Source organism: Maniola jurtina, chromosome 17 (assembly GCF_905333055.1).
Source record: "Maniola jurtina chromosome 17, ilManJurt1.1, whole genome shotgun sequence".
Taxonomy (NCBI): domain Eukaryota; kingdom Metazoa; phylum Arthropoda; class Insecta; order Lepidoptera; family Nymphalidae; genus Maniola; species Maniola jurtina.
In genome coordinates this window covers 4,571,265-4,598,555 of record NC_060045.1, presented here as the reverse complement: position 1 = coordinate 4,598,555, position 27,291 = coordinate 4,571,265, and the positions used below count along the sequence as shown (strand labels likewise).

Below are 27,291 nucleotides of genomic sequence, written 5' to 3'. Positions count from 1 at the left end.
AGAAGATTCTGGGAAATTCGTTGGAAATAATACTTTAGTGAAAAATGGGCTACCGGGAAGGTTCTCAAACATCTTGACATAATTTTCAGTAGGTAGGTATATCCTCTACTACCTTAAAGTCATGATTAGGTATTCCCTTAGGTTGATACGAATGATGCCTTTTAAATTGGTAGGTTAGTAATTTTTTTCAGCCTTATTTTATGATGTGGTAAATTGTGCTTTAAAAATTATTGAGCCAAAATGACCACTAACGACGGTGACATAGACGAATTTAATGCTCAAAATAGAGAATCACGTATCTAAATCTTTCAGCTACAATATATTTGAGAAAATGTTTACATTGTTTTAATATGGCTATATTTTTCATGTAGCGCGGGCACGCATCGGCAATAAATTCATCGCCTGTATCGGACGTGTCCGAGCCGCTGTAAATTATAATGAGAGCCGTTTTAATGTGCGCTCAATGAATTATACGCCTAGAAGTAGAGATGGTCACAGTTCAGGACAGACAGGAACTTCTAACAAAGCCTCGAGGCTTCAACGACTTACTGTTACGACGACGACGAAATGTTACCTACATGGTCTACAATAATTGGTGTAAAATGTTCTTTTATAATTAAGTCTTAGTTAAATAAATAAATAAATAAAAAATACATTTGACGCTGGGTAGGCTATGAAACAACTAGGTTTCTTTCATTTCACATGCATTTTACGTCACCCATAGCCTAATATTTGACAGATCGTCGTTTCAGGATCCAACCGAGAGTTCCTTCACTCTAAGTCACTCTGACATGGCATCTTATAGTCATACTAAAATAAATGTCCGCTAATATTGTAAATGTGAAAGTATGTCTGTCTGCCAACTTTTCACGGCCCAACCGTTTAACCGATCTTGATGTTTTAGTACAGCTTGAGACGAGATGAGAATGAGACGGGCATGGCTACTTTTTGTTCAAGAAAATCAAAGGGTTCACATGAAATTTTAAATGAAGGGAAGTTTTAAAGAGGATCTTTCATGATTACTTAAAAATCAACTTAAATTTGGTGAATTGAAGGTTGAATGTATCTCCTCTTTTTCAGGGAAGGGCATCGTTACTTTATGTGAGCGCTGCGTCGGCGGCAAAGCGCATCCGCAACGTTACCCGTAGGTTTTAAGGAGGATGCTTCATGATTTTTTTGACCCATTGGTCTGAAACTTTGGCAGAGGGGAAGGTTGGGTATATCGCCTCTTCTCCAAAGGGAAGGGCACCATTACTTTATGTGAGCGCTGCGTCGGCGGCAAAGCGCGTCCCCAACGTTACCCATACGGTTTTAAGGAGATTGCTTCATGACTTTTTTGACCCATTGGTCAGGAACGTTGGCAGAGGTGAAAGTTGCGTAAATCTCTTCTTCTTCAAAGAGAAGGGCATCGTTACTTTATGTGAGCGTTGCTTCGGCGGCCAAGCGCGTCCCCAACGTTACCCATACGGTTTTAAGGAGATTGCTTCATGACTTTTTTGACCCATTGGTCAGGAACGTTGGCAGAGGTTAAGGTCGCGTAAATCTCCTCTTCTCCAAAGGGAAGGGCACCGTTACTTTATGTGAGCGCTGCGTCGGCGGGCAGGCGCGTCCACAGCCCGTACGGTTTTAAGGAGGATGTCAGTCGTAAACCATGTTGGTACATTTAATTTCACCATGCTGGTTTGATAGTTTATAGACTATCATACGCCAAACATTGTTTCCATTCGTTTTTATGGTTAAATATTGATGAAAACTTTGGCACCTACAACCTATATGAAAGCAGCGATATAAATGTTTTGAAAGCTTGTTGAAATCAATGTTAGGGTGCTTTAAAGAAAAACTAGGTAAGTATGCTATCGTTTTGTTTCTATGTATCAATATTATTTTAGCAGCACCGTTTTCAGGTCATAACCAATAATAATAATTTCCCTTCCAATTTACAGTTTCATTTCTGCGTAGTTCAAGACGTATTTACGTAGAAGTTTGCTCAAGTACAGGCTGCTGAGCTGAGTGCAGGAGGGTTGCGTGAAGAAAAAATGCATCCGCGCTACTATAATTCCTTTTTTTTTTAATTTACAGACTAGCGCTTCGCAAGTGATGATGCAGCCTAAGATGGAGCGCGCTTGCCTAGAAGTTACCTATTCACTCTTGACTTGAAGGTACCCCATATTAAAATTGGAAGGGAAAACTGATGTCGGAAGGGCATTCCAATGGTTCGAATGGTTATAAATATTCAATTTTTTACTGAATTTTATCTGTTACTCGTAAAGTCCTGCGTGGAACACTGTTCAGGTACAGTTACAGCTAAGCCGAGTGCGGTAGTATTGACCTGTGAAGCGGCAGGCGCGGCGAACGAGCGAAAGTAGGTATAGGTAATAGTGGAAGATGTAGCTATCTACTTTAGTTATAACTAAACTGTTTGAGTACCTGTATTATTCGTAAAATCCTGCGTGGAAGACTGGTCAGGCACAGTCCCCGCGAAGCCGAGTGCAGGAGGGTTGAACTGCGAGGCGGCAGGCGCGGCGCACGAGGGAAGGTACGCGGGATATGCGCCCGCGCCGCCGTAGCCCCAATGGGAGTTACTCGAACTGAGTCCAAATTGGCTCATATCTAGAAAAACAATACTGGTTAGTATAATTCATTCTAAAAGATCTCTAGCTTTGAGTTCTCTAGATCATTTTTTTAAAGTAAATAGCATGCAAACGAGCAAGTGGCAGCGGGGTTTTCTCCGTTTTACCTAGGTCAAGACGGGGGTACGGGCCTCGAGGCATGGCCTCCTTACTCGGGTGAGGCGCGGGGAAACATACATCCCCAGTTTTCTTTAACGTTTGTAGTGGGTCTCTTGGTGTTAAGTGATTACCGCCGCTCATGATCGTGTGCAGCACCAGTGGAACTGCCAATGCGTTGCTGGCTTTTCATAGATTTGTTGATCCATGTTAAAAGCCAATGGGAACACCTCCAAAGGTTCTATAATTTGCATGTGCGTGGCTCAACGGATAAAGAAAGTACTTAATGAAAATAATACAATAAACACCTAGGACTTACATCAATCATAGCTCTATTACAATACGTTTACCGACGGCTTTATAATGCTCCTTTTCAAAGAACTTTATATTTATTTGACACGATAGAAAAAAGTGTCGTAAAAAACCGATGCCAATGTTACTCTATCAACACTCAATAAATTTCTTAACTAAGTAGGTATTAAGTATTCATTTTTCCTTAGACGATTGAGAAATTTATAACACCCGACGGAAAAAAATATTTATCAATCGCGTAAATTGATAAAGAATGTATTCGCTTTTTAGAACCATAATGAAACAGTTGGATCAGGTGAACGCAAAAAAAATTCAAATGATATCTAAAAGTCCTTTAAAAAGACAAACTCGATATTTATTCTGCTCACAGAGCTTCCGAAATAATACAAGAGCGGGCACTTATAAAGATATCGGGCGTCGGGAGTGGACAAAACGCACGCCAGCGAGATCCTGCGTCCACTTTATTTTTTCCGGAGTATTACAGGCTTTTATTTTTCGGTATCACGGTTCCGTTTTTGGCCGACGATCGGCAGACTCGGTTTTTATACGATACGCGCCCGCCGCGTCGATTTGTGAATGTTTTTCTGGGTTCCGTACCCGAAGGGTGCATACGGTACCCTAAAAAGCCTCCGCTGTCCCTTCGTCTGTACATCCGTCCGTCTGTACGTACTAGATACCGCATGAAACGTAATAGGTAAGTAGAATGTTGAAATTTTTAATTGCCGCTATGACAACAAAAAATGAAAATTTTAACATGACCGCCATGAAAATTAAAAAGTGTTATTTCTTGTGCAATCGTACGGAACCCTTTATTTGCGAGTCCGACTCGCATTTGGTCGGTTTTTTATACGATACGCGCGCGCCGCGTCGATTTGTGAATGTTTTTTTCACGTTTTGACCCGCTCGAGTTGTTTTAGGCCGGTGGATTTTAGCGGGCTCGATGCATGCTTGTTCGATTGGGTTCGCAGTCAGCTTTCATCTGAAATTTTTTTTCGGCGACTGATTGAATCCGCGCTTTAGTGAGCGTAGTTTAGCGTATCGCCGCGCGGTTTTAGTGACTCATTCACTTTTGAGCTATCAAACGCGTTATGAGGTTTGTGTGCGGTTTCCAATTTAGATTGTCCGATTGCGTTGTCATTTGTTTTATTATTGTTGTGCTCTATTCTGAATTCTGTAAGCAATTTTGCCTATCGATTTGCTACAAAACTTTTGCCTATAATTTCCCATTATTACCTACCTGTAGTGATCATGTCAAGACCAAGAAGGATAACAAAGGCCACCTACTAAAAAATTTGTTTAACTAGCTCATCCACAACGACTTCGCTGGCAAATTCTTTTTCTCAATTTTTTTTATAACGAAGACCCCACTAGACTACTTAACTTTTTTTGAGATTTTTCATGTTCTTACCTACCTACCTACTCGTGGACAAGCACAAGCCTAGTTCGTTACTTACTCGTAGGTTCAGTCAGTTAGTTTCTCCTTCTACATTATGCAGAGTGCAGAATAGTAGTTACTTACTTTGACACGAAGTGATGGGCGGCATCCTGAAGCCTCCAAGTGGGTCCGGCGGGAAGGGGAACGGACGCTGCCCAAACGCGAAGTGGAACTGCTGCTGCTGTCCTAGCAGAGACAACACTACATCAGTAGGATACAAGCTGCTCTTAATACTAAGCATTGTTGTTTATGTTGAAGGTGTAGTCAGGGTCGGTGGGAAAGGAACGAAGACTATCCAAATGCGAAGTGGAACTGCTGATCACTAGTACGCATCAGTAGATAGATCAGTAGATAGACTAGCCTTTGAATTTGTCAGATCTAGAGATAGGTCACAAACAGGATCAACGCCTTAAAGTGCTCTTGGAGGCAAACTCCGGTTTATCTCCAAGATAAGGGCAAATTACATAAAGGTCGAATAAAACATGGTCAAATTCAGATCACAAACCAAACAGTTGCCTACCTAATGTTTGTAAAAATACTCAATCTAACCAGAAAAATCATAAAATATTTACACGAGTCAATCATGAACTAATAATTTTTTCCTTTTAAACTTTCATTTGTATTTGAAAGAGATATTAAATTTTTTTCAAACTGAAAATGTTACAGTAAAAATTAAAGTTTGCCTTATCCAATTTACTATACAAATCATGCCCATGAATGCTGGCTGTATTTCCACGCTGGGCAGTCAGGCTGAACCTTTACGCGAAAAATGAATCAGCCCTTGGGTCACCAGATGAGGCTTATACTTAATTAGGTTTTGAAATCTTAAATGATGAACTAAAATATCGATTATACAGTTAACAACAAATTAATTGCCATCGATAGGTATGTATACAGCTGGAATTCCGCCCCTGCTTTTGATTCAGCATTTCCGAATTACGTTTCAAACTAATCGACAATCCTAATCGAGGTCATACATGTTGACAAACACGCTATCTACAGTTGGAACGTATAGTATATCTATATCTAGTATATACGTATATCTAGCTATCTAGGTACACTTTAGATACCTATCTATCTAATTTAATGACGCAAACAAATAAGAGAAGATACTTAAAGTAGGTTTATACCTACTTACAGTAGGTATAGTAGGATCAGCTACATCGATAAAAGCTAATCAAAAAGCTGGTAGGTATACGCTGGCAGCAATTTTTAGGGTTCCGTACCTCAAAAGGAAATGTACACGAACCCATTTTGATTTTCTTTTGTGATAAGTATACCTAAGCACAAATTCACGGTTTTCGAATTTTTCCTTTAGGTAAGTACTTAGTTGTGCTATCAGACCTGTCTTTCGTCATTTTTAGCCAACGGGATGTATTACCTACTGTATAGGAATCTTGACAGATACGACAAATGGACAGACAGAGAGACACACAGACAACAAAGTGATCCTATAAGGGTTCCGGTTTTCGTTTTGAGGTACGGAACCCTAAAAATACATTTATATTTGTAGCTAAAGGTGGTTGTAGGTATAAGTATAACCGGAATTATTTATAGGATTCTGTAATCAATCACCTATAGCGTATATCTGTCGTATCTACTAGGCATTGTACCTACCTGTGTCTCGTCCCGTGTTTCGTGCGATCGGAATGCGAAAGGGTGACACCTACGAGGTATCGACACAATCATGTAGAATTTGTCTTCTAATAAAGGCCTATCGTATACCTTTGCCTATACTGAATTTCATTTGTAGGTATTCTCTAGGCAGGGACTTTTCATCAAATACTATCTTAGATACAGTACGAGTAAGGAGTTATTAATTGTGTGAGATAGGTAAGCTATAATACAACCCATTTTTTTAACCCCCGACCCAAAAAGAGTCAAGAGAAAGAATAAGGGTGTTATTATGTCAAACATAATAACACCCTTATTATGTTTGACGTGTGTATCTGTGTATCTGTCTGTAGCATCGTAGCTCCTAAACTAATGAACCGATTTTAATTTAGATTTTTTGTTTGAAAGGTGGCCTGATCGAGAGTGTTCTTAGCTATAATCCAAGAAAATCGGTTCAGCCGGCTTTCTAGTTACTGTAACCTTCACTTGTCGGGGGTGTTATAAAATTTTAATTTACACTTGTTATCAATAGGCTTACCAAAAATTATGTAGGTATAGTAAAAATATTAAGAAGTAAAAAGATAAGAAGTGGACAAGGTGCAATTATATTACCTATCTCTAGATATAAGAAATGACCAGCGACTGTTGATCTAGGTTTAGGCACAACAAAGATAAAAATTACTAAAATTTAACACAAAAACTTTTATTTACACTTGAGTTGACATTAAATTGACAGACATACACATCAGAAACCAATTGAAATCTGATGCTCACACACATACATAATATCCTCACACACACGCTCATTTTCCGCGTAAAAGATTCAATGTATAAATCAACGGCGCAACAATTACACACTTTCATGGCAAGTTGGAATTAGAAACTGTCATTTGCACCGTTCGAGGGGTCGTGTGGGGGAAAAGGGGGGGTATGTTATAGATGGGAGGGAAAAATAGGGTGCCGGCAAGGGCTACTGTGGACCTGATTAAAGGATTACACAGGGGTGGCGTCCGGTCTAGTTAGATTTATTATTCCAAGTATTTTCAACTAGTTAGTCTTGCTTTAGAATAAGTTCAGTCACTTGTCCAGTCGAGTAGATATTAAGCTTCGGGATGAATTGCTCTAACTTGGTAATTTAATAGTAAAATTGTGAATTGGAAGCAATAATGGTACCTACTTATACTCGGTTGGACTTTTGCTCAGATGAGGGCAGATTTCGACCCTGGAAGCTTTAGTTTTAAAGTTGGCAAAATATTCTAAACCAGATGCCCGCGACTTCATCCACGAGGATTTAGCTGTTTTCCAAGGGAACCCTTTGATTTTAGTCTGAAGTCTACCAATCGACACTTGTTCAGCGTGGTAAACTATGATAAATCCTTTTTATTCTGAGAGGACACTCCGTAGCAGGCCAGAAATGAATTATTGAGATGATGATGAATAGAATGGGTATAAGCAAATATTTTTATAGTAAACAATAGGTAGTCAGTAGTCACTGGTTCAATGTAAAATACCCCTAAATAATATAATAACACTATCAACATCTCACACACATACGCCGTCTGAAGTAAACAGTTAAGTTAGTCCACTGACCTCTACTAATGCATAGGTATACGCTGGAACAGCGATTGCCAACCTGTTTTTGTAGCAACTTGATTTTCGTCATTTTGGTGCTGATGGCAGCAGTGTGAGCGTAATGTGAGCGTACTCGGAGCTAAATGTTAGTGATGGGATATCTGCCAATAATGTGTCAATACGAAAGCAATTTGACACAAAGTTTCTGTTTTAATTCCCGGTACGTACCTACGCTTGATAAAGAGGCGCTTCGAATCAACTATAAAATAAGTGTGACTTTGTATGACACACATCTTCCAGCGTAATATAATATGCCCACTTCAGTTTATTGTGAGTTAGGCGCATAAACCAAACGCACACCGTCAACGCAAAGGCCATTTGATACAAAGTGCCTGTTTTATTTCCCAATACGTACGCTTGGTGAAGAGGCGTTTCGAATCGGCTCAAAAATAACTGTCATTTTGTATGGGAGACCTCTTCCAGCGTACTTGTATAGGTCCATATTAGTGAGTTAGTCGCATAAACCAAACGCACACCGTCATAAGCGCGGGTGGTCCGGTGCCGGCGCATCCGAAATAGCCGCCTTAAGAAAAACATCGTTAATAGTCCGCCCGATTATTAAATTGTAGGCGGCTACTGCGGCCGTAAAGCGAGCCACCCACGGGATGGTAAAAATAGGGAAGGGATGTGCAGTGTGCTTGTATCTGGTTATAAATTTTAGATCGATTATGATAGTTGTATCCTCAAAACAGATTCCCAAAAATCTTTGGTTTAAAACTTAAATAAACCGACCTTTTTTAAGCTGCATTTTCACTATGAGATATAAATTATATTATAATCCGATCAAAATAGACATACAAGGTTACAATAATTCGCATAGAGTTAAAATTTGGTACGACTATTGGGAACAGTAATATAAATGAATTGTGAAAAGTCCCCATCGATCCCACATTTGCAAAAAATATACCTATATTCAAGGTCAAAGTTCACAAAAACGGGATTTTTACATTTTCCAGCTAAACAGTGAGTTTTATCATAAAACATGGCAGACAAAAATTGTAGACATGATATAAGTAATTATCTACAAAAATTGTCGGTGGGGCACAACAAATTTGGTAACGACCACGGATATGGCTGGTATTGGGTTCAAAGCATAGGTAGAGTGAGAGGGCAGCTCATTGAAGCCAAATATGTTAGGTACTATGCCTAAGCTAAATGGTTGCGTACACAATAGTAAGTATAAAGTTTAAGTCGACAGTTCACTCGTTTGTAAAAAAGGATAACTTAACACCTACATATAGCTGTACGATACTTAGCGTTAGTATAGCTTCAGTCAAATTGTCTTCAAACAATTATTCCATTCAAACACACGCATATCCAGACAGAACACCCAAAACAACGCCTCCTTCACGGACCATTTGCAGGAATCTTTCAAGTCATTAATATCCCCACATGTTCGCATAGATGTGAACCTTCGGAACTTAGAATTAAATAATTTATCGCGCGGAGGCTGGAATAATAAATCAATATGCAGGGCATGCACACACGGGCGTGAGGGGGTTAACCCGGGCCCTTTCTTGACTAATTAATTAAACAACCGATTCATTACAGCCTTCCTTTGTGCCCTCACATTCGTCTGGTGAAGGGGTACAGATCTTTTACATTTTTTAACGACGAGATAGTTCGGATAGTAAGAAGATGTACTTGATTTCAATAAATTCTTCAAATGTAGGATGTGATGCTATGACCAGTTAAGCGATAGGTAATTGAAATTATTACTAGGTATTAGGAATTTGGGTAGCTACATGACGAAGTGAACCAACATAGCATCGTAATTTCCCTGTTGCAAGTACAAAAGGTCGTGGGTATTCCAAGTAGGTAAGTACGATAATCATTTTAATACCATTGATCGGGCAGGCTTAGCAGCCGTTCCCTTGCCAGTCATTTGTTTCCGTCACCTAGCTACCAACTATTTAGATTGCTTCACTCAACTCTATGCTAGTAAAGGCTTGTGCTATTAATTGTACATTTTGTTTAAAGGATTTTAAATTAATTGTGCGTTTCCTGTTGTCTCTATATATAAGCAAAGAAAATGAGATTGTATCATTTCACTGTGTTTACTTATATAGTTTGTATTAGACGGAATTTTAAGTGACTTTTCCACGCTAGCGGTTAAAATTGACTTTTCCACGCAGATTTCGAAGGACAAAGAAAGCTTTTCCGAGCTTGAGATGATCTTTGATCCACTATAAAAGCAATTTTTAGTTTAGTCAAACCATTTTCAATTAGGACTAACACTGTCGTGAAAATGTAGTAATTTTCAACAATCTAAATAACGCAACAACCAACCAAAACCGCAAACGTTTGTAAACAATGTTTTTAATGAATATTATTTCAACGGTTATTCTTTATACCTACCTACCGTTGTAAAACTAGGAAGCTTTCCCACCGACTAACTGAAATTCAGTAAGAAAAGTAGATAAAGGATGTTTATCATAAAACTTACATTAGTTTAATCCCGTGAGAACATTTGTGGGACTCAAGATATTGGGATAAAAGTTAATTAGATCCTTGCAGCATTTTACCTACCTGCGTGAAAGTCAAAATTACTTTTGCTTGGGGTTAAAATTGGGTTTGAAGACTAGGATGCATAAATCGACAGGCAAAAAATTTGAAAATTGTTGTGCGTAAATTAGAAAAATTTGGTTTAATTAATAAATAAATAAATACTCATTTTAGAAGAAACATTAGAAACATAATCTGGTCAGTTTAGTGTTTATCTACAGCTAAAATTACGTGCTACCTAATATAATACGTTTATCATGGTAGACCTTTTAAGATATTATAAATGTGCTATACCGATAAATGCATTTTTGAGTATGGGGAAATATACCTAAGTACTTTAGACGATATAAGTCGAATATTTTTTTTTTTTTTTTTGATAAAATGTTAAAAGAAAGATTGTCTCTGAACAAATGTAGGTACCTAACTGAATGAAAAATATTGCACACGCATTTCTAGTCCGAGTGAGCTAGATATAAATAAATACTAACTGGTTTTGGAGCGAGGTTCCCGCGGCCCGTCCACGGTGACTTTGATCGCTTTGTTGTACGTCGTTACTTGGGGCGGCGATGTTGATACTGTTATCGTCAATGTGAAGGATTTTCCTGCAACAATACAAATTGGAAATTTTAAAAAAAAGTTTATTGATTTTTGTATATCATTTATCAAAAAACAAATGCACTATAAAGCAGATTTTTGATCAATATTAAAATTATAAATCCTGAAATGTCTTTAGCTGCCTGTCTGCTAGCTTATCACGGCCCATCCGTTTAAGCAATTTTGTCGAAATATGGTACAGAGATAGTTTGAATCCCGAAATATTTTTTGTCCCAAAAATCTAATAATTCCCACGTTTTAAAATCCTTAATTCCACACCGAGGAACTCGCGCGCATCATCTATTTGATATACCTAGGTACAGAAATCCTGGAGAGGGATATGATATGCTACTTTTTATTCTGGAAAATCAGAGTCCGCACGGGATTTTAAAAAAACCGAAACTTACAAGAACTGTGTCTGCAACATCTAGTATTATTATATAAATAAAGGTTATAGCTACGATCAAAATAATTCCCTAAAGTTGTATGTAATTGAACTATGAATTCAATCAAGTCGTAAAATATTTGTGCAAACTTTTTACTCGGAATGAGTGGAAGCAATAAATTCAATCTGTGGTCGCTACTCTTTTCGCCAGCGTCCACTTTTTATAGTTCGATTTTGATCACTTGTTCGGAAAGTTAAAAATTTATTGCGGGTTTGTTTTCAATTTTCGTGCGCCGCCGCCGGTTAAAAAATTCAGTCGCGATAGGTTATCTATAACAGAAATCAAATATATAGCGTTTGCAACTTTGTATACGCGTACGAGTAATAAATTAAATTATCGTAATGGCCATCACAACTGCAATAACGCCAACTATCAAAATACCGAACAAATAAGCACTTGACGCGAAATGACGCATCAAAGTGGAGAGCATAAAAGGGCAACTCATCCACAACATATCAGAGCGCGTCACGAACAACAGGCCGACCACTTCATCACAGCATAACGCCGGCAATAAAAAAAACATTTCCATCTGCGGAAAAACCACAGTTAATATTAAATGACCGTCCGTCAAAGCTGTATTGTAGAGCGCTTTGGCCGCTCGCTGCGGGATGCAGCCAATACCGATTTTCTGATTTTTCCACCCCGGCCGGGGAATGGGGCGGGGGGGAGAGTGACATGTAAGCTTTAATGGGGCCTGAAGCGGCACGCCGCTGGCTACACGCGAAAAAACTGAAAAAAGCCTCATTCATACGTGATTTCATGTGTAGGCTACTTTCTGCGGGGACGGTGTGTGCTCGTTAAAAATGGAGGTCGTACACGAACCGGCTTGTTGCGGCCTATCGGAGTTTATTAACGCTCCAGAGGCCCCCGTCGTTAACACTTATGGGAATACTCGTGTTTTGTGTCATGATATGTGTGGTGTGTTCCAATGTAATCAGGTACCTAATGAATAGATACATATTATATAGGCACGGACCTATGTGTATTTGTAATTAGGCACGACTGATAGATGGATCAGCGTAATAGGAAATGCTTATCCATCCAGTTTTCTTTAATACTAATTTATTATTCGCAGAATATGATTGTCATCCAGGTACAGATGTTGCATACCAAGATCTGAGTGGCAGAAGCGAGACAGCCAAATCTCTTACAGAGCTTTGGCAATGACGGAGTTGATAGAGTTACTGATGGGGTTGACTTCAAAATCGTGGGTCACTTGATAGATACTCGTATAGTATTTGCATGCCAGCTTGGCGTGATACAGCTGGACTATTTCTATAATTAAACACTGTAAAACCTGTATCAGCAAATAAATAAATTGATTGATTGATTGATTGATTGAGTAATAGGTATTATACCTAAGGTGTTTCCTCGTCCCTTCATTCCCTCACCCTCATAGTCCGATGGCACGACAATCCACCACGAATGAAGGGAGATCAAGCTTTGCGTAGGTCCAACGGTTTTACCTATATACTTCCCACTTCTAGGCAGGAAAGTGTAACATCGCTAAGATCTCAACATCTCCTAGCTGCTATGAAAATTTCTCAACGGGAAAATCAAATAAATTTTTGAACCCACCTGAGACTCGAAGCTTTTTCATTCTTTGACTGGTGGTTATGAGATCAGCAGTCGAAGAATGAAGAAGCTATAAATATTACTATAGGGCTACTATTGTATTATATTATTAATAATACAATATTGTATTCTATATAATAAAAAATATATTAATCACATAATATTATGTAAGTTATAGACTACAACCAAATAAAAGGTAGGTACTTCATTATCATAAGATTCTTCAAATTGAAATTATCTTATCTAGTAAAATGAAACTTGTTGAAAAAAATTTGTAAAAATTTAAATATTTTTCACCTTCCTACCGATCGTAATATAATCAGGCAATAGAATATTTTAATTTTTACTCATAAATGCACATTGGCATATAACAGGCGGTATATTATGATAGGTACAATCATTGTTAAATAAATAATAATCTTCGTCCACGAAAGAATAAACTTTTCGTGGTACCAGTTCATCGTACTGTTGCTCGATCTATGGCACCGATACCGCGTTCATTGGCTTCCTTCAACGCGCTCTCGGATATAAATGATCAATGGGATCCATTCAATGACGGGTGGACATCGTTGGTTCAGGAGTTACTGAGGTACGCGGAGAGCGTTGAATGAACAGGATCATTCAGTGCTCTCAGCGTACATACATTCAAAAAAAATCTTTTATTGTAACATATTTTGTTCTAGCTTTACCTTTTATTTTATTTTTCTCTTTTTGTATTTGTATAATAATCATCTAGTTCGTGTAAGTGGCACTGCCGTTCAATTAGATGTAAAATAAAATAAATAAATAAATAAATAAATAAATTGTATGATATTATACCGACTGTTATAATCCATGTCAGTTATTAAATCATCAAATCAAACCAGCTATAAGTGATGATCCTTACCAGTCGCGGCGCGCCACTGTACGCCGCGCCTAAATAAACAACCCCTACCTAATGTTCTAGCTCACGGCACTTTACGAGCTCACAATTTCCTCACTCACCCTATCTTGTGACACTTGCATGCTAAATGACGGATGTTTTCGTTTTTTCGAGATTGATTTATGGACGACTTGATTTAGTCATTTATTCATGCATTCCAATATTTTAACATAATTTATAACAATAACAATTACAGTAAATGTTTAATTATTATTAACAATAAACAACCCCGTTTTTTGTCAGTTATTAAATCATCAAATCAAACCAGCTATAAGTGATGATCCGTAGTCTGTACCAGCCGCGGCGCGCCACTGTACGCCGCGCCTAAATAAACAACCCCTACCTAATGTTCTAGCTCACGGCACTTTACGAGCTCACAATTTCCTCACTCACCCCATCTTGTGACACTCGCATGCTAAATGACGGACGTTTTCGTTTTTTCGAGATTGATTTATGGGTGACTTAATTTAGGTCGTTTATTGCGTAGGTCCTGGTGTACCTAAAACTGATAAATAATTTTACTCATAAAGTACATACATTGATTTTTTTATTATTACAGTTGGTATGTATAATAGCAATCATTGTATGTTATAATACCGACTGTAATTCGTTCTATGTCAGTTATTTAACATCAAATCAAACCAGCTATAAGTGATGATCCGTAGTCTGTACCAGCCGCGGCGCGCCACTGTACGCCGCGCCTAAATAAACAACCCCTACTAATGTTCTAGCACACGACACGCTTTACGAGCTCACAATTTCCTCACTCACCCCATCTTGTGACACTTGCATGCTAAATGACGGACGTTTTCGTTTTTTCGAGATTGATTTATGGGCGACTTGTTTTAGGTCTTTTATTGCGTAGGTCCGTCCTGGTGTACCTAATCTGATAAATAATTTTACTCATAAAGTACATATATTGATTTTTTTTTATTATTACAGTCGGTATGTATAATAGAATCCTTGTATGTTATAATACCGACTGTAATTCCTTCTATGTCAGTTATTTAACATCAAATCAAACCAGCTATAAGTGATGATCCGTAGTCTGTACCAGTCGCGGCGCGCCACTGTACGCCGCGCCTAAATAAACAACCCCTACTAATGTTCTAGCTCACGACACGCTTTACGAGCTCACAATTTCCTCACTCACCCCATCTTGTGACACTCGCATGCTAAATGACGGACGTTTTCGTTTTTTCGAGATTGATTTATGGGCGACTTGATTTAGGTCGTTTATTGCGTAGGTCCTTGTGTAAACTGATAATTTTATTATGTTACTGGGACACGTCTTTTTCACACTCTCTCATTTCGGAAAGTCATGGCCCCTTTCCATTAATCACAAAATGATAGGAGTTTTGTTACGGTTGGTCCCAGATCGTTCTGCATTCAACTCGATTAAGAGAACGAGATTTTAGCTTTTAATCGAATTGTGTGCCGGCTTAAAGTGCTCTACATAAGACACCAAGGAAATGAAGAGGCCAAATTCGGACCTCCAAAATAGGTCACCCATCCAGTATAAAATTTGGTCAACGTTGTATAACAATAGCAATCGTTTGATGTGCGTTGTCACAATTAGGGCATACGAGTAATATCTACACTTAAAAAAAATCATGGAGTTAATATAAATTGATGACTATCACAATCACCTCTGATTAGTCGATATTCTCACTATGTACTAAAATCACGAAGGAACCCATCACGGCTAAATGCACAGTTGCAACAAGAATGTCATAAAAGTCAATATTGACAACACTTGATCAGGTAGGTACCTAAGAAATAATCACAACTTTTGTGCTAAAGGGATTGAGCCACGTTAACTGAGTATGAAAAGGATGAAAACAAACGAGAATCTCAGTAATTGATCAGATAGCTGAGTTATCCATGAAAAAATCACAACTTTTGTGCTAAAGGGATTGAGCCACGTTAACTGAGTATGAAAAGGATGAAAACAAACGAGTTAGAATGACGATCCCGTACCAGTCGCGGTGCCTAAATAAATACCCTCACTAAATGCTCCAGCTCACGGCACGTTCACGAGTTCACAACTTCCACACTCGCCCGTCTTGTGACATTCGCACGCTAAATGACGGACATTTTATTTCGAGGTTGATTTATGTACGACATGATTTTATTACGCGCTTTAAATGTATACGGTAAGTTACTGGGACACCTGTTTAATGTTTAGGTTGTACTTTCTTATTTTATAATAATAATAATAATAATAAATATTTTATTTACCAGATTGTGGGTACATAACAAGTTTACAATGAATCAGTATAGTCCCTACACAATCGACTGTCACCGACAGTGTGCAAATATTTAAGTTGAAGTTAAAATTAACATTTACAATCAATCGAAAACTTAAAACTAAAACTTAATCTCAATTTTAAATTACGCAGTCAAATTATCCAATATTATAGATACATTAAAATAGTGGGGTTAACTAGTTATTTTTAGTATGTCATTGTCGTTAATATATTCTTTTATACTATAATAATTTTTCTGATTGAGCATGTCAAAAATTTCTCGCTTGAATTTTAAAAGCGGCAAATTTTTTTTACAGTCTGGAAGTCTGTTATACAAGGCAACAGCCATGCATGGCGAATTGTGTGAAAAGACAGCCAACCTTTGTGGTGGAGCCCAGAGTTTAAATTGTGGATATGGCCTGCCTCTCTTATTAGGATATTTTTCTTTTAATGTGGGAAATAGATTAGGGTTTTTCTTTACAAATAGCAGTGCTTCGTATATATAAAGACATGGTAACGGTAGAATTTTATTCTCCCTAAACAATGGTTTGCAGCTGTCCAAAGTTTCAGCTCGACATATTGATCGAACACAAGCTTTCTGTTTGATAAATGCTTTTGTAGCGTCTACAGAATTTCCCCATAGTAAAATACCGTATCGCAAAATCGACGATACATACCCATGGTATGCTAGTAGGGCAGTTCGTTTATTACTGACTTGCGAAAGCTTTTTCAAGACATACACGAATCTGTCAATTTTCTTACATAATTCTTCAATATGAACTTTCCAATTGAAAAACTTATCTAAAGTCAGTCCAAGAAATAAGGATGTATCAGATTTATCAATGTTATACGATTCATACATTACTGTTATATCTGCTGGATGAGAGTTAAGTGTTTGAAACTGTACATAGTGGGTTTTTTTCATATTAATGCTAAGATTGTTTTCATTTAGCCACTGTACAACAGATTTAAGTGCTTCATTTGTTTGTTTTTCAAGAGTTTGTTTGTCCTTTGTTTTAACTACAATTGTTGTATCATCTGCGTATAGAAAACATTTATGTGAGATTGTATTGGGGAGGTCATTTATGTACAAGAGGAACAGTAAAGGACCAAGTACGCTCCCCTGAGGTACTCCATATGGATTTTATTGAAATTACTAACAATAATAATAATTAATTAGTTGCATCATCCATGCTCATATAATCAATAATCGAGTCGGGTATAAAAAAATTAGGTTATCTCGCTCTCATTGTGGGACGACCTCCTGCCCGCTGGACCGATGACCTGAAGAAGGTGGCGGGGAGCGGGTGGATGAGGAAGGCGGAGGACCGTGTTTGGTGGCGCGCTCTTGGAAAGGCCTATGTCCAGCAGTGGACGCATACAGGCTGATGGATGGATAAAAATTTGCTCTAAAGGTTTTTGAGTTGAAACAGTTTAATTTAGGGATACGATGTGATAAAAATCTTTTCAGTGGAATTCAAATGTGTTTATACAATGCTTATACGAAGAAATCGATAGGTTAACGTCTGGTATACTGGTACAAACTTAATTCTAAGCGTCGCAGGGAGTGGTGGTGGTTTAAGTCGTGCAAGACTATGATGTAGAAGTCTCTAAAAGAGACCCATGTCCAGTAGTGGACGTCTATCTGTTGATAATGATGATGTCAAAATACGTAAAGCAGAGTTTAAGTTGTTACACAAAAGTATACCTCAAGCATAGGGAGTAGTGTGTATACGTGCTCTTTTTTTAACCCCCGACCCAAAAAGAGGGGTGTTATAAGTTTGACGTGTGTATCTGTGTATCTGTGTGTCTGTGTATCTGTGTATCTGTGTGTCTGTGTATCTGTGTATCTGTGTATCTGTCTGTGGCATCGTAGCGCCTAAACGAATGAACCGATTTTAATTTAGTTTTTTTTGTTTGAAAGGTGGCTTGATCGAGAGTGTTCTTAGCTATAATCTAAAAAAATTGGTTCAGCCGTTTAAGAGTTATCAGCTCTTTTCTAGTTTTCTTGTAGAAAAGAAGGTTAGATAACCGTTAGGTTCATAATAATATTATGTCAATAGACAAATGTCAAGCTGTCAAGATGGACGTTGCCTAAATACATAATTATTTATTTGAAAATGATGTTTTGGAAAACTCAAATACTTTGAATCGTCGGGGGTGTTATAAATTTTTAATTTACACTTGTTAAAAGTTTTATAATTAGAACAACTTAAACGATCATTACTGGTTAGCCTAATTTGATAGCTAAAGTAACTAAATTAAGTTACCATATGTAGGTTAACCTGCGCGTCAGCCCTAAGTAGGTACTTTTAGATTGAATGTATCTATTTATTAATTTTAGCCATTAACCTTGCTACCTTGTCGCTTGAACGCATAATGTAACAGTTATATCCTGTACATGTGACGCAATTAGCAACTAAACTGTACGAACAGTGCTTACCGCCACTTGCCACTACTTCCACCCAGCAATTTACAAGCACTGACGTTGTTACCAGGATACGCAAGTGAACGAGTTATTGGAAGGGAACAAGTTAAATCATTCATCTTATTGGAATTCAAAATATTTTGCTATACCTACATAGTTTTTTCGTTGTAGCCATCGATGTTGTAGCATGGTGCGGGTGATAGGCGAGACTTTGATTTGACTAGAGATTAGACAACTTTTAATCACATTACTTACTTAGTAAATATCAATTAACATTTCAGGGCCGAGTATATTGTCGCTCGCTAGCTTCGATTTAAATTACTTGATAGTTTTTAACCCCCGACCCAAAAAGAGGGGTGTTATAAGTTTGACGTGTCTATCTGTGTATCTGTCTGTAGCATCGTAGCGCCTAAACGAATGGACCAATTTTAATTTAGTTTTTTTTGTTTGAAAGGTGGCTTGATCGAGAGTGTTCTTAGCTATAATCCAAGAAAATCGGTTCAACCGTTTGAAAGTTATCAATCAGCTCTTTTCTAGTTACTGTAACCTTCACTTGTCAGGGGTGTTATAAATTTTTAATTTACACTTGTGATTATTGAGTCACACCTGTACAGTCAGAGGGAGCCGCTGGATTCAGGCGAGCTCTACTCCACAAGATAAGTACATATATGTATGCGTCGGCCCTAAGTGCTCTAAGATTGAATGTATCTATGAATTAATTTTAGCCATTAACGTTGCTATCTTGTCGCTTGAAAGCATAATGTAGCAGTAAATTAGCAACTAAACTGTACGAACAGTGCTTACCGCCACTTGCCACTACGTCCACCCAGCAATTTGCTCGCACTGACGTTGTTACCGGGATACGCAAGTGAACGTGAAAGAGTAATTGGAAGGGGACATCAAATCAAATCATTAATCTTATAGCTCGATCAATTCTAATTTTTCATCTTTTCATCTTACTGTAACTCAAAATATTTGCAAAATAATAATAACAAAACACAATCAATGTTTGATGGTGATTTTTTTGAGTTATATAAAACGGGTCAAAGGGATTTTAATACTTGCTAGAAAACATCGAGAGGCGACCTGCATGCCTGAGAGTTCTTCTTAATGTTCTCAAAGGTATGCGAAGTCTGCCAATCCGCACTTTTCCAGCTATGCCGTGCTATGTCCAAACCCTTGTCATTCTGAGAAGAGACCTGTGCTCAGTAGTGAGACGACGATGGGTTGGTAATGATTTATTTATTTATTTATTTATTTTGACCACTTAAAACTATCATTACAGGCTAACCTAATGCGATAGCTAAGTTAACTTAAATTATTTATATCTAATTATTATTACATACTTTTACTATGTACAACTAACTGATGATGGTGATGAAGATGATGTTGTATTTGACCACGTACCTATTGTTTTGTGTTTTGCGATAATTAATTAATTTGAATCATAAAGCTCTCCTAGTTCCAAACATGCAATTATTATTGTCTGAATTTACCTAGTAAAAACTGTACATTTTTCTTAGGTAAAATATTGCCAATTTTCCAATAATTTGAACATTAATTGCGTCTAACTTTTTTTTTTCTCTCTCGTCTGGCTTTACAAAGATGAGCCAATGTCAAGTTTGTAGTTATTTGTAACAAGTTAGTTAAAATATACAAGTATGGACCCCGTCTGTGCCGGCACTCGCCGACATACGCACAGCAGCCCTTTAGAGCGCTTTCCAGTCAGTTTTAACAAAAAAAAAAAAACTCCAAAAAGGTAGAGCACGCCCGCCAGCTAACACCAACACAGACGAAGTCCGCGTCTAACTTACTATTTAATACTTTAAGGTACTTAGGAGGTATCTTTCCACAGTTTACAAGTACCTAACACTTCTAGAACGTCTACTTTTACGTTATGTAAGTAGGTAGGGATACTTACATATAAACCTATATCTAAGTAAAAATATGCGCCTACCTGCCTATCCGGTGTTTTAAATCCTAACCTGCTGAATCAAATAGTATCGTATCCACACAAACCTATCGCTCTCGAGCGACGCAGACGACATTTCCTAATAGCTGGATGCAATCCAATTTGACAGCTGTCAAATACACGCCTTACCGTGTCAGTCGCGCCGATTACGACTTCCGACGTAACGACGTGCTAATGCTTACGTACTCGCTAATTGACTGAATTAATATTCCTGTCTTACTTACCGCTGAATACTGAAACATACTCTACAACTACTGAAAATCAGTGATGACCTAGAGATTAAGACATCGGCCTCCTATTTGGGAGCTCGGGGGTTCGATCCCGGGCACGCACTTCTAACTTTTCGGAGCTATGTGCATTTATTTACAGCATATAAATCTCACGTGCTTTAACAGTGAAGGAAAACATCGTGAGGAAACCTATACATGCTTGAGAGTTCTCCATAATATCGCAAAACCGTCGTACGGCAAGGCATCGTCAAGGTCTGCATATGGTCTGCATCTATAGGTACATAGTTGAAATTCCTCGGACACGTACGAAGTGATTTGCTTCCTCGTTTCTAATCCGAACCGTTAGGATATGGAATGCCCTTCCAGCATCAGTTTTTCTCTTTTTAAATTATAGCGTGCAAACGAGCAGGCGGGTCACCTGGTGTTAAGTGATTACCGCCGCCCATCATTTGCAGCACCAGAAGTACCGCCGATGCGTTGCCGGCCTTTCAGGAATTGGTCCGCCCCTTGAATAACCCCATGATGTAATCTAGTGGGAACACCGCCGATGGGAGTTGATTCCACACTTTGCATGTGCGTGGGAAAAAGGATCTGGCACAACGGACGGTCGATGAGCATCAGGCACTTTTAATATGGGTACTGACCTTAAAGTCAAGAGTGAATAGGCATTTTCTATAGCGCACTCCATCACTTGCTCGCAGGTCTGATTGCAGCCAAGTGCTAGTCTATATATTTAAAAAAATAATCTCAAAGGTATGTTAAGTATACCTAAGTAAGTACTTATGCCAATCCGTTTGACCGTTGACGCAATTAATTTGCTGATGTCAACCAAGTTGCTGCGTTGATCTGTAAACTCATTTACGGCTTATCTCGTGACGATATTAATCGCTTGCTGTACATTACATATATATATCGACGTACCTAGCTACGTAACTGCTTAGGTCTAGGTATTGTCTAGTCTGGCCTCTGCATTAATTATTCCTGTGCATGGGAGAACGCGCCCTTCAACAAAACTTGACGCGTCAAAAGTTTCGTGTTCTTCAAAGTATGAGTATGTTCGGGTTCCTTTTGGAATCGAAATTTTATAAGGTAGGTATATCTTCGAATTATTTATTTAAGGGGGAATATTTATTATACGTACATAAGCCACAAGTATAAATTAAAAATTTATAACACCCCCGACAAGTGAAGGTTACAGTAACTAGAAAAGAGCTGATAACTTTCAAACGGCTGAACCGATTTTCTTGGATTGTAGCTAAGAACACTATTGATCAAGCCACCTTTCAAACAAAAAAAACTAAATTAAAATTGGTTCATTAGTTTAGGAGCTACGATGCCATAGACAGATACCTACACACGTGAAACTTATAACACCTCTTTTTGGGTCGGGGGCTAAAAATAATTACTATTGTGGTTCACCCTGGACTGAGACCTCATTCTAGTTTGTACCTACCTATTGGCAAACATTCTACTTAGTTCATACTTATCTACTTACCTAGGTACTTATTGGCAAACGGGAAACTTTTGCAAAGAAAAAGTGTATTATATTATTATTTACTAAAGCACTACTTAAAGGTTTAAATTTAAATCTTTTGATGGAAAGATATTTTTGAGATAGACCCTAGGACAAAATAGGACTTTGATACCCAAAAAAATCTTTAATTTTGAAGACAACCTAAAAAATAATTCTTTTGTGATTTCCTTACTTAAAAAATATTTTTAACATTAGATACCCGATAAGTTTATAAATAAAGCCAAAAATAATAACTTGACCTTCATTTGTTTCTATGAGGGCCCCCTAAACAAAAGTTTTATATTTTTTTATTATAGTTACTCAGGTGCCTATTTACATGATCGATGTAAATAAATATCATAATATGAATTTGAAAGAATTAGGTACCTATGTTTATTTTTTCAGAGGATATTATATACGCACTAACGGATGAATGGACAAACGGACGGAAAATGGAGGAAAAGGAAAATACTTGATTGATTTTCCATTGATACATTCAAAATTGAGGATCGTGATTGGTTCGGTAAAATACTGGCAATGAGCAAGAGCAGAACTCTATATTTATAATCAAAATATAAGCAGTAGGTACCCAACTTAATATCGCCAGACCTTCTAAATAACTTCACTGAATATTTACGCTTCTGAAGTAATGGAAGATCCGAATGAAAAAATAAAACGAGCGAATCCAGAAACCGCAAGGCAACTTCCGCGCAGTGTTTTAATCCGGCAATATTTCAGAGTTGTGCAAATGAAAAGTTGGTCTCGAAGAAGAAGACACCGCCTCCCCGCGCCGTCCAATAGAAAATGTCGGAAAAGCAACGTCTTCCGTGGAGGCGGGGCCACGCTTGCGGTCGCAGAGCCATTTGAATAAAAATTTTCCTTTGAAGAAATTCTTTATACGAATATATTGTGGCGCTCCGACCTCGCTTTCATTACTATTGCATCCCAGTTTTATGAATACGTTGATACTGTTACATCAAGCAACGAAGAACCGAATATATATTTTTTACTAAGTAGGCAGGTATTATGATCTATTTAGCACTCGTAATCAAGACAAACAAAACTATTTCTTTACTGTTCGACACACAATACATTGAGGGGTCTTACAATATCAATACGGTAGTTTGACATCAGGGTTTCAAGAACATCCGTATATGACGTACCTACATTGTGGTGCTGTCAATACTTAAATAAATTGTCAATACCATCAATTATACCTAATTCATATCAGGATTGCGATGTCGCATATCGCGTGACAACATTGGTAATGTATATCTAACCTAACAGGCCTCAATCTCAATGTGATTTTCAAATTGATTGTAGAATCAAAAATTAAAATTTCATAATAATTAGTCAATTTAAACTATTAACATTAGTTAAGTTTATTTTAATTTCAGTGGGTAGGTCTTATAGCACAAATAAAAGGAAAATCTGAAAACCGTGAATTTGTGGTAACATCACAGTAAAAATTAAAAAGTGTTAATGAACTAATAATAAAATTAGTATTTTCAATTTTCAAAGTAAGATAGCTATATCAAATGGGGGTTTCATATGAAAGGGCCTTTACCTGTACGTTTAAAATCAGATTTTAATTTATTTTTATGCATAATAGTTTTTGATTTATCGTGCTTAGTGACCAAAAAAATACCGTTCCTCCGCCCTTATCTCCGAAGTTTACAAATCGAAATATCTAAAACAGTTTTGGTCAATGGAAGTTTATTTATACTTTACAAATAAACAAAACTAACGCTCCAAACATCATCGTTTTTTGATATTACCATAAACCTCTACAAGTTAGTTTTGCGGTTCGTTAACAAGAGTGAGTCTTGCTGTTTTACTTCTTCTGTAATACGGAACCCTCGGTGCGCGAGTCCAACGCGCACTTGGCCGGTATTAAGGCAGTCGTGTACAAAGAATAGCTCCTTAGAGAATACTCAATCGTCACTTAGTAAAAGAAATCGGAGTGTGCGTGAGTCCCCTTTCAAAAGTGAAAAGTAAAGTTGCGATCAGTCGCGGCAGCGGAAGTCGGTACACGCAAACATCTTGTAGGCTGTGGCACGCACGTGGTTAGCGACCGTAACAGGCCCTTGCCAACTAGAAATGATGTAAGGATTCCAACGATACCCCGTTATGTTCAAACCTTTTGAGGCATTTGGGAGTTATGGAATAAAGAAATACACATAATGGGCAGTCGTATAAAAAAATGGCTCCTTAGAGATCAATAGTCGATAAAATTTTAATCGGAGCGTGCGTGAGTCCCCTTTCAAAAGTGAAAAGTAAAGTTGCGATCGGTCGCGGCGGCGCTACACGCAAACATCGTGTAGGCTGTGGCACGCACGCGGTCGACGGCCGTAACAGGCCCTTGTCAACCATAACGTGGCCGCAGCGGGCCCGGTTAACCGGCGAGCGACCCGGCCGCGCCCGGTTAGCCGCGGAAAACTACCATTTCATTTATGGTTGCCTCTCGGTTTCGGGGTAGTTGTGCTAACTAAGCGCGGCCCGCAAGTTACGTAACTATGCATTGTGGTGTCACGTCGGTTCACACTAGCTATTATGATTTAGATAGGCCAGTTTAATTGTTTTGGTTAGAATTGATAGCGCAACAATAATTTAGTCATTTTGTACCATTTCAACAAACATTCTTGTCTGGTTTTGAGTAGGCGACCCCAGGCTGAGTTCATCATCATCATGATCAACCATGCCGACTCATTATTGAGCACTGGTCACCTCTCAAGACTAAGGTTTGGCTATTTGACTAGGCTTTAGACTTGCCCATAGTCTAACAAGCCAAGTGCGGATTGGCATACATCACATATCTTGAGAACATTTTGATGGTAACTCCCAGGCATACAGGTTTCCTAACAATTTTTCTTTCATGGCGTTACAGCCAGTGATATTTGATTGCTTAAAACGCACATAACTCCGAAAAGTTAGAAATGCGTGCCCGAATTTGAACCCTATTGGGTCAATTTACAAAAAATCTAAAATAAAAATCTAAAATAAAATAAAATCTAAAATATCACAGATCTCATTTTGCGGCGAAAACTTAACCAACCTTAGCCGCTTTACCAATAACTAAACCTTCGCCGTCCGTTCGTCTGTCCGTCCGTCTGTCTGGCAGTGGGCTGTATCTCGTGAACCGTTATGCATAGAGAGCTGAAAATTTTAAAAATATTTTTCTATTGCCGCTATAAAAAACAAATAATAAAAAATCAAAAGCCGCCATGAAAAGTAAAAAAAGTGTTATTTAAGAAAGAAAGAAAGAAAACTTTTTTATTAGGTCACTGTAACACTACAATGTATCTTAAAACTAATCGAGTTATTCTACATAATATTATACTTATGAGCTAAAATATACTAAAATGAATGTGTCACATGTGACCAAACAGAGGTCTCCCACTCAGCATAATGCTGCAGCAAGCTGCAGCGCTGGTTTTCAGTGGGAGCCTAAAAAAGTGAGGTCACGGACCATGAGATACTTAAATACAAATAATTTAGTTTCGACAATATGTAAAATAAAGCAAGGATTAAACAAAACACTTAAAACAAAACAAAAAGACTAGCAATATGAAAATTAAGGTATATTAAAAAATTAAAACACGAGAAGAGGCAGGTATACCGGTATTATCCGGGCAAGTAAGAAAAATAATGAAAGTAATCTAATAATAATTTATAATTAATGTGCGGCTTATGTGCTGTAACGATGCTATGCCGATCCAAATAGTAAAGCAAATATTTAATATGATAATTAATTTTAAGTTGTAATTTTTTGTTGCAGAAGAAGATATGTTTTTAATTTAGTTTTAAAAATTCCAAGGGACATAGGCAATTTTAATGGTGGTGGTTATTTCTTGTACGAAGGTACGGAACTCGCGCTTGGCCGGTTTTTATATATAGGTAATGCCATTTTTGTTTTTAAAAATGTGTGAAATGTTTGAGAGCATAATATGAGATTGTATACCTAGTTAAAAATTTGCCACCGTTTATGTTTTCAAACAAGGATTGTTTCACATCGTCCCAACTTTTTTTTAATTCGAAGACATTAAAACTTATGACAGAAGCCGTGTTGTTAGGGCTGACTTAAACAGGTTTTACACGCAAAGTCTCACCTGAAAACAGTGCACGCGATGGATTTTATAGTATGCTATTTTGTGTAAAAGTTACGTTTATATCTATTTATTTTATTTTATTCAGATACAAGTTAAGTTATTCCTTGACTGCAATCTCACCTGTTGTAAGTGATGATTCTGTCTAAGATTGTAGCGGGATATCCTGGAAGTTTCATTAAACCCATACATACCCCTTTGGTTTCTACACCGGAACGCTAAATCGCTTGGTGGTGATAGATAACTAGCCACGAACAAAGCCTCCCACCAGACCAGACCTGAGAAATTATAAAAAATGTCGGGAATCGAACCCGGGACCTACTACTAATAAGATCACAGCCATAGAGATATAATTAATTATTAATACGTTCATGACCACAGCGCTTACCACTGCGCCAGGTAGGTCGTCAACATCGTCAAATCTCTCTACTTATTAGCTAGCTGTTGCCCGCGAATTCAACCGCGTACAATTTTTAATTTCCCATGAGATTAAGAAATTTTCCCATTGTAAAAGGCCTCATTTAGTCATTCGCTTCAGTCTCGCTATAGATACTTTTTACCAATTGGGATAGAACTCTAAGAATACCACTATGGCCGAACTTCATACAGCTTTCATAGTTAGATACGACTTTCATACAATACTCCAACCCCCATTTTACTATCTTAGGAATGGAATTTTGTAAAATCCTATCTTAACTGATGCATAAGACCCCATAAGAAACCAACCTTCTTTTCACTAATAATAACAGTAAGTAGTTAAGCTTTAGGTTTTTAAGGACCCGCTTCGAATTTCTTACAATACTTTCTTATTGCAGGTCTACGTTATAGAGAGAACCTACATGTAAAGTTTCTAGATCCAGCAGTTATAGAGAGAGAGCCAACGAGAGCCAGACCTTCGTTTTTTTATAAAAACTGAAAGTTTATCTGCGTATTCTCCCCAAAATAGGAAAGTACGATCAGCGGCTATGATGTTGGATCATGGTGGCTTTGGGAGATAACAGGTCAGAAACGATTGACGTAAGAAATTTTACA

General features: G+C 37.8%; 1 protein-coding gene across 2 annotated transcripts in view; it reads right to left on the bottom strand.

Annotated features, from left to right (window-relative positions):
• The window catches only part of LOC123873815 (runt-related transcription factor 3), a 36,195-nt gene that overhangs the window by 1,514 nt on the left and 7,390 nt on the right, over positions 1-27,291 (bottom strand). The window contains exons 2-4 of one of the 2 annotated variants that reach the window (XM_045918873.1): positions 10,713-10,826; positions 4,558-4,674; positions 2,428-2,610 (exon numbers count right to left, since the gene is read on the bottom strand). In XM_045918873.1, coding sequence (XP_045774829.1) covers positions 2,428-2,610; positions 4,558-4,674; positions 10,713-10,826 — 414 coding nt within the window. The remainder of the gene's footprint in view (positions 1-2,427; positions 2,611-4,557; positions 4,675-10,712; positions 10,827-27,291) is intronic. The other variant, XM_045918874.1, reaches the window with a different exon arrangement.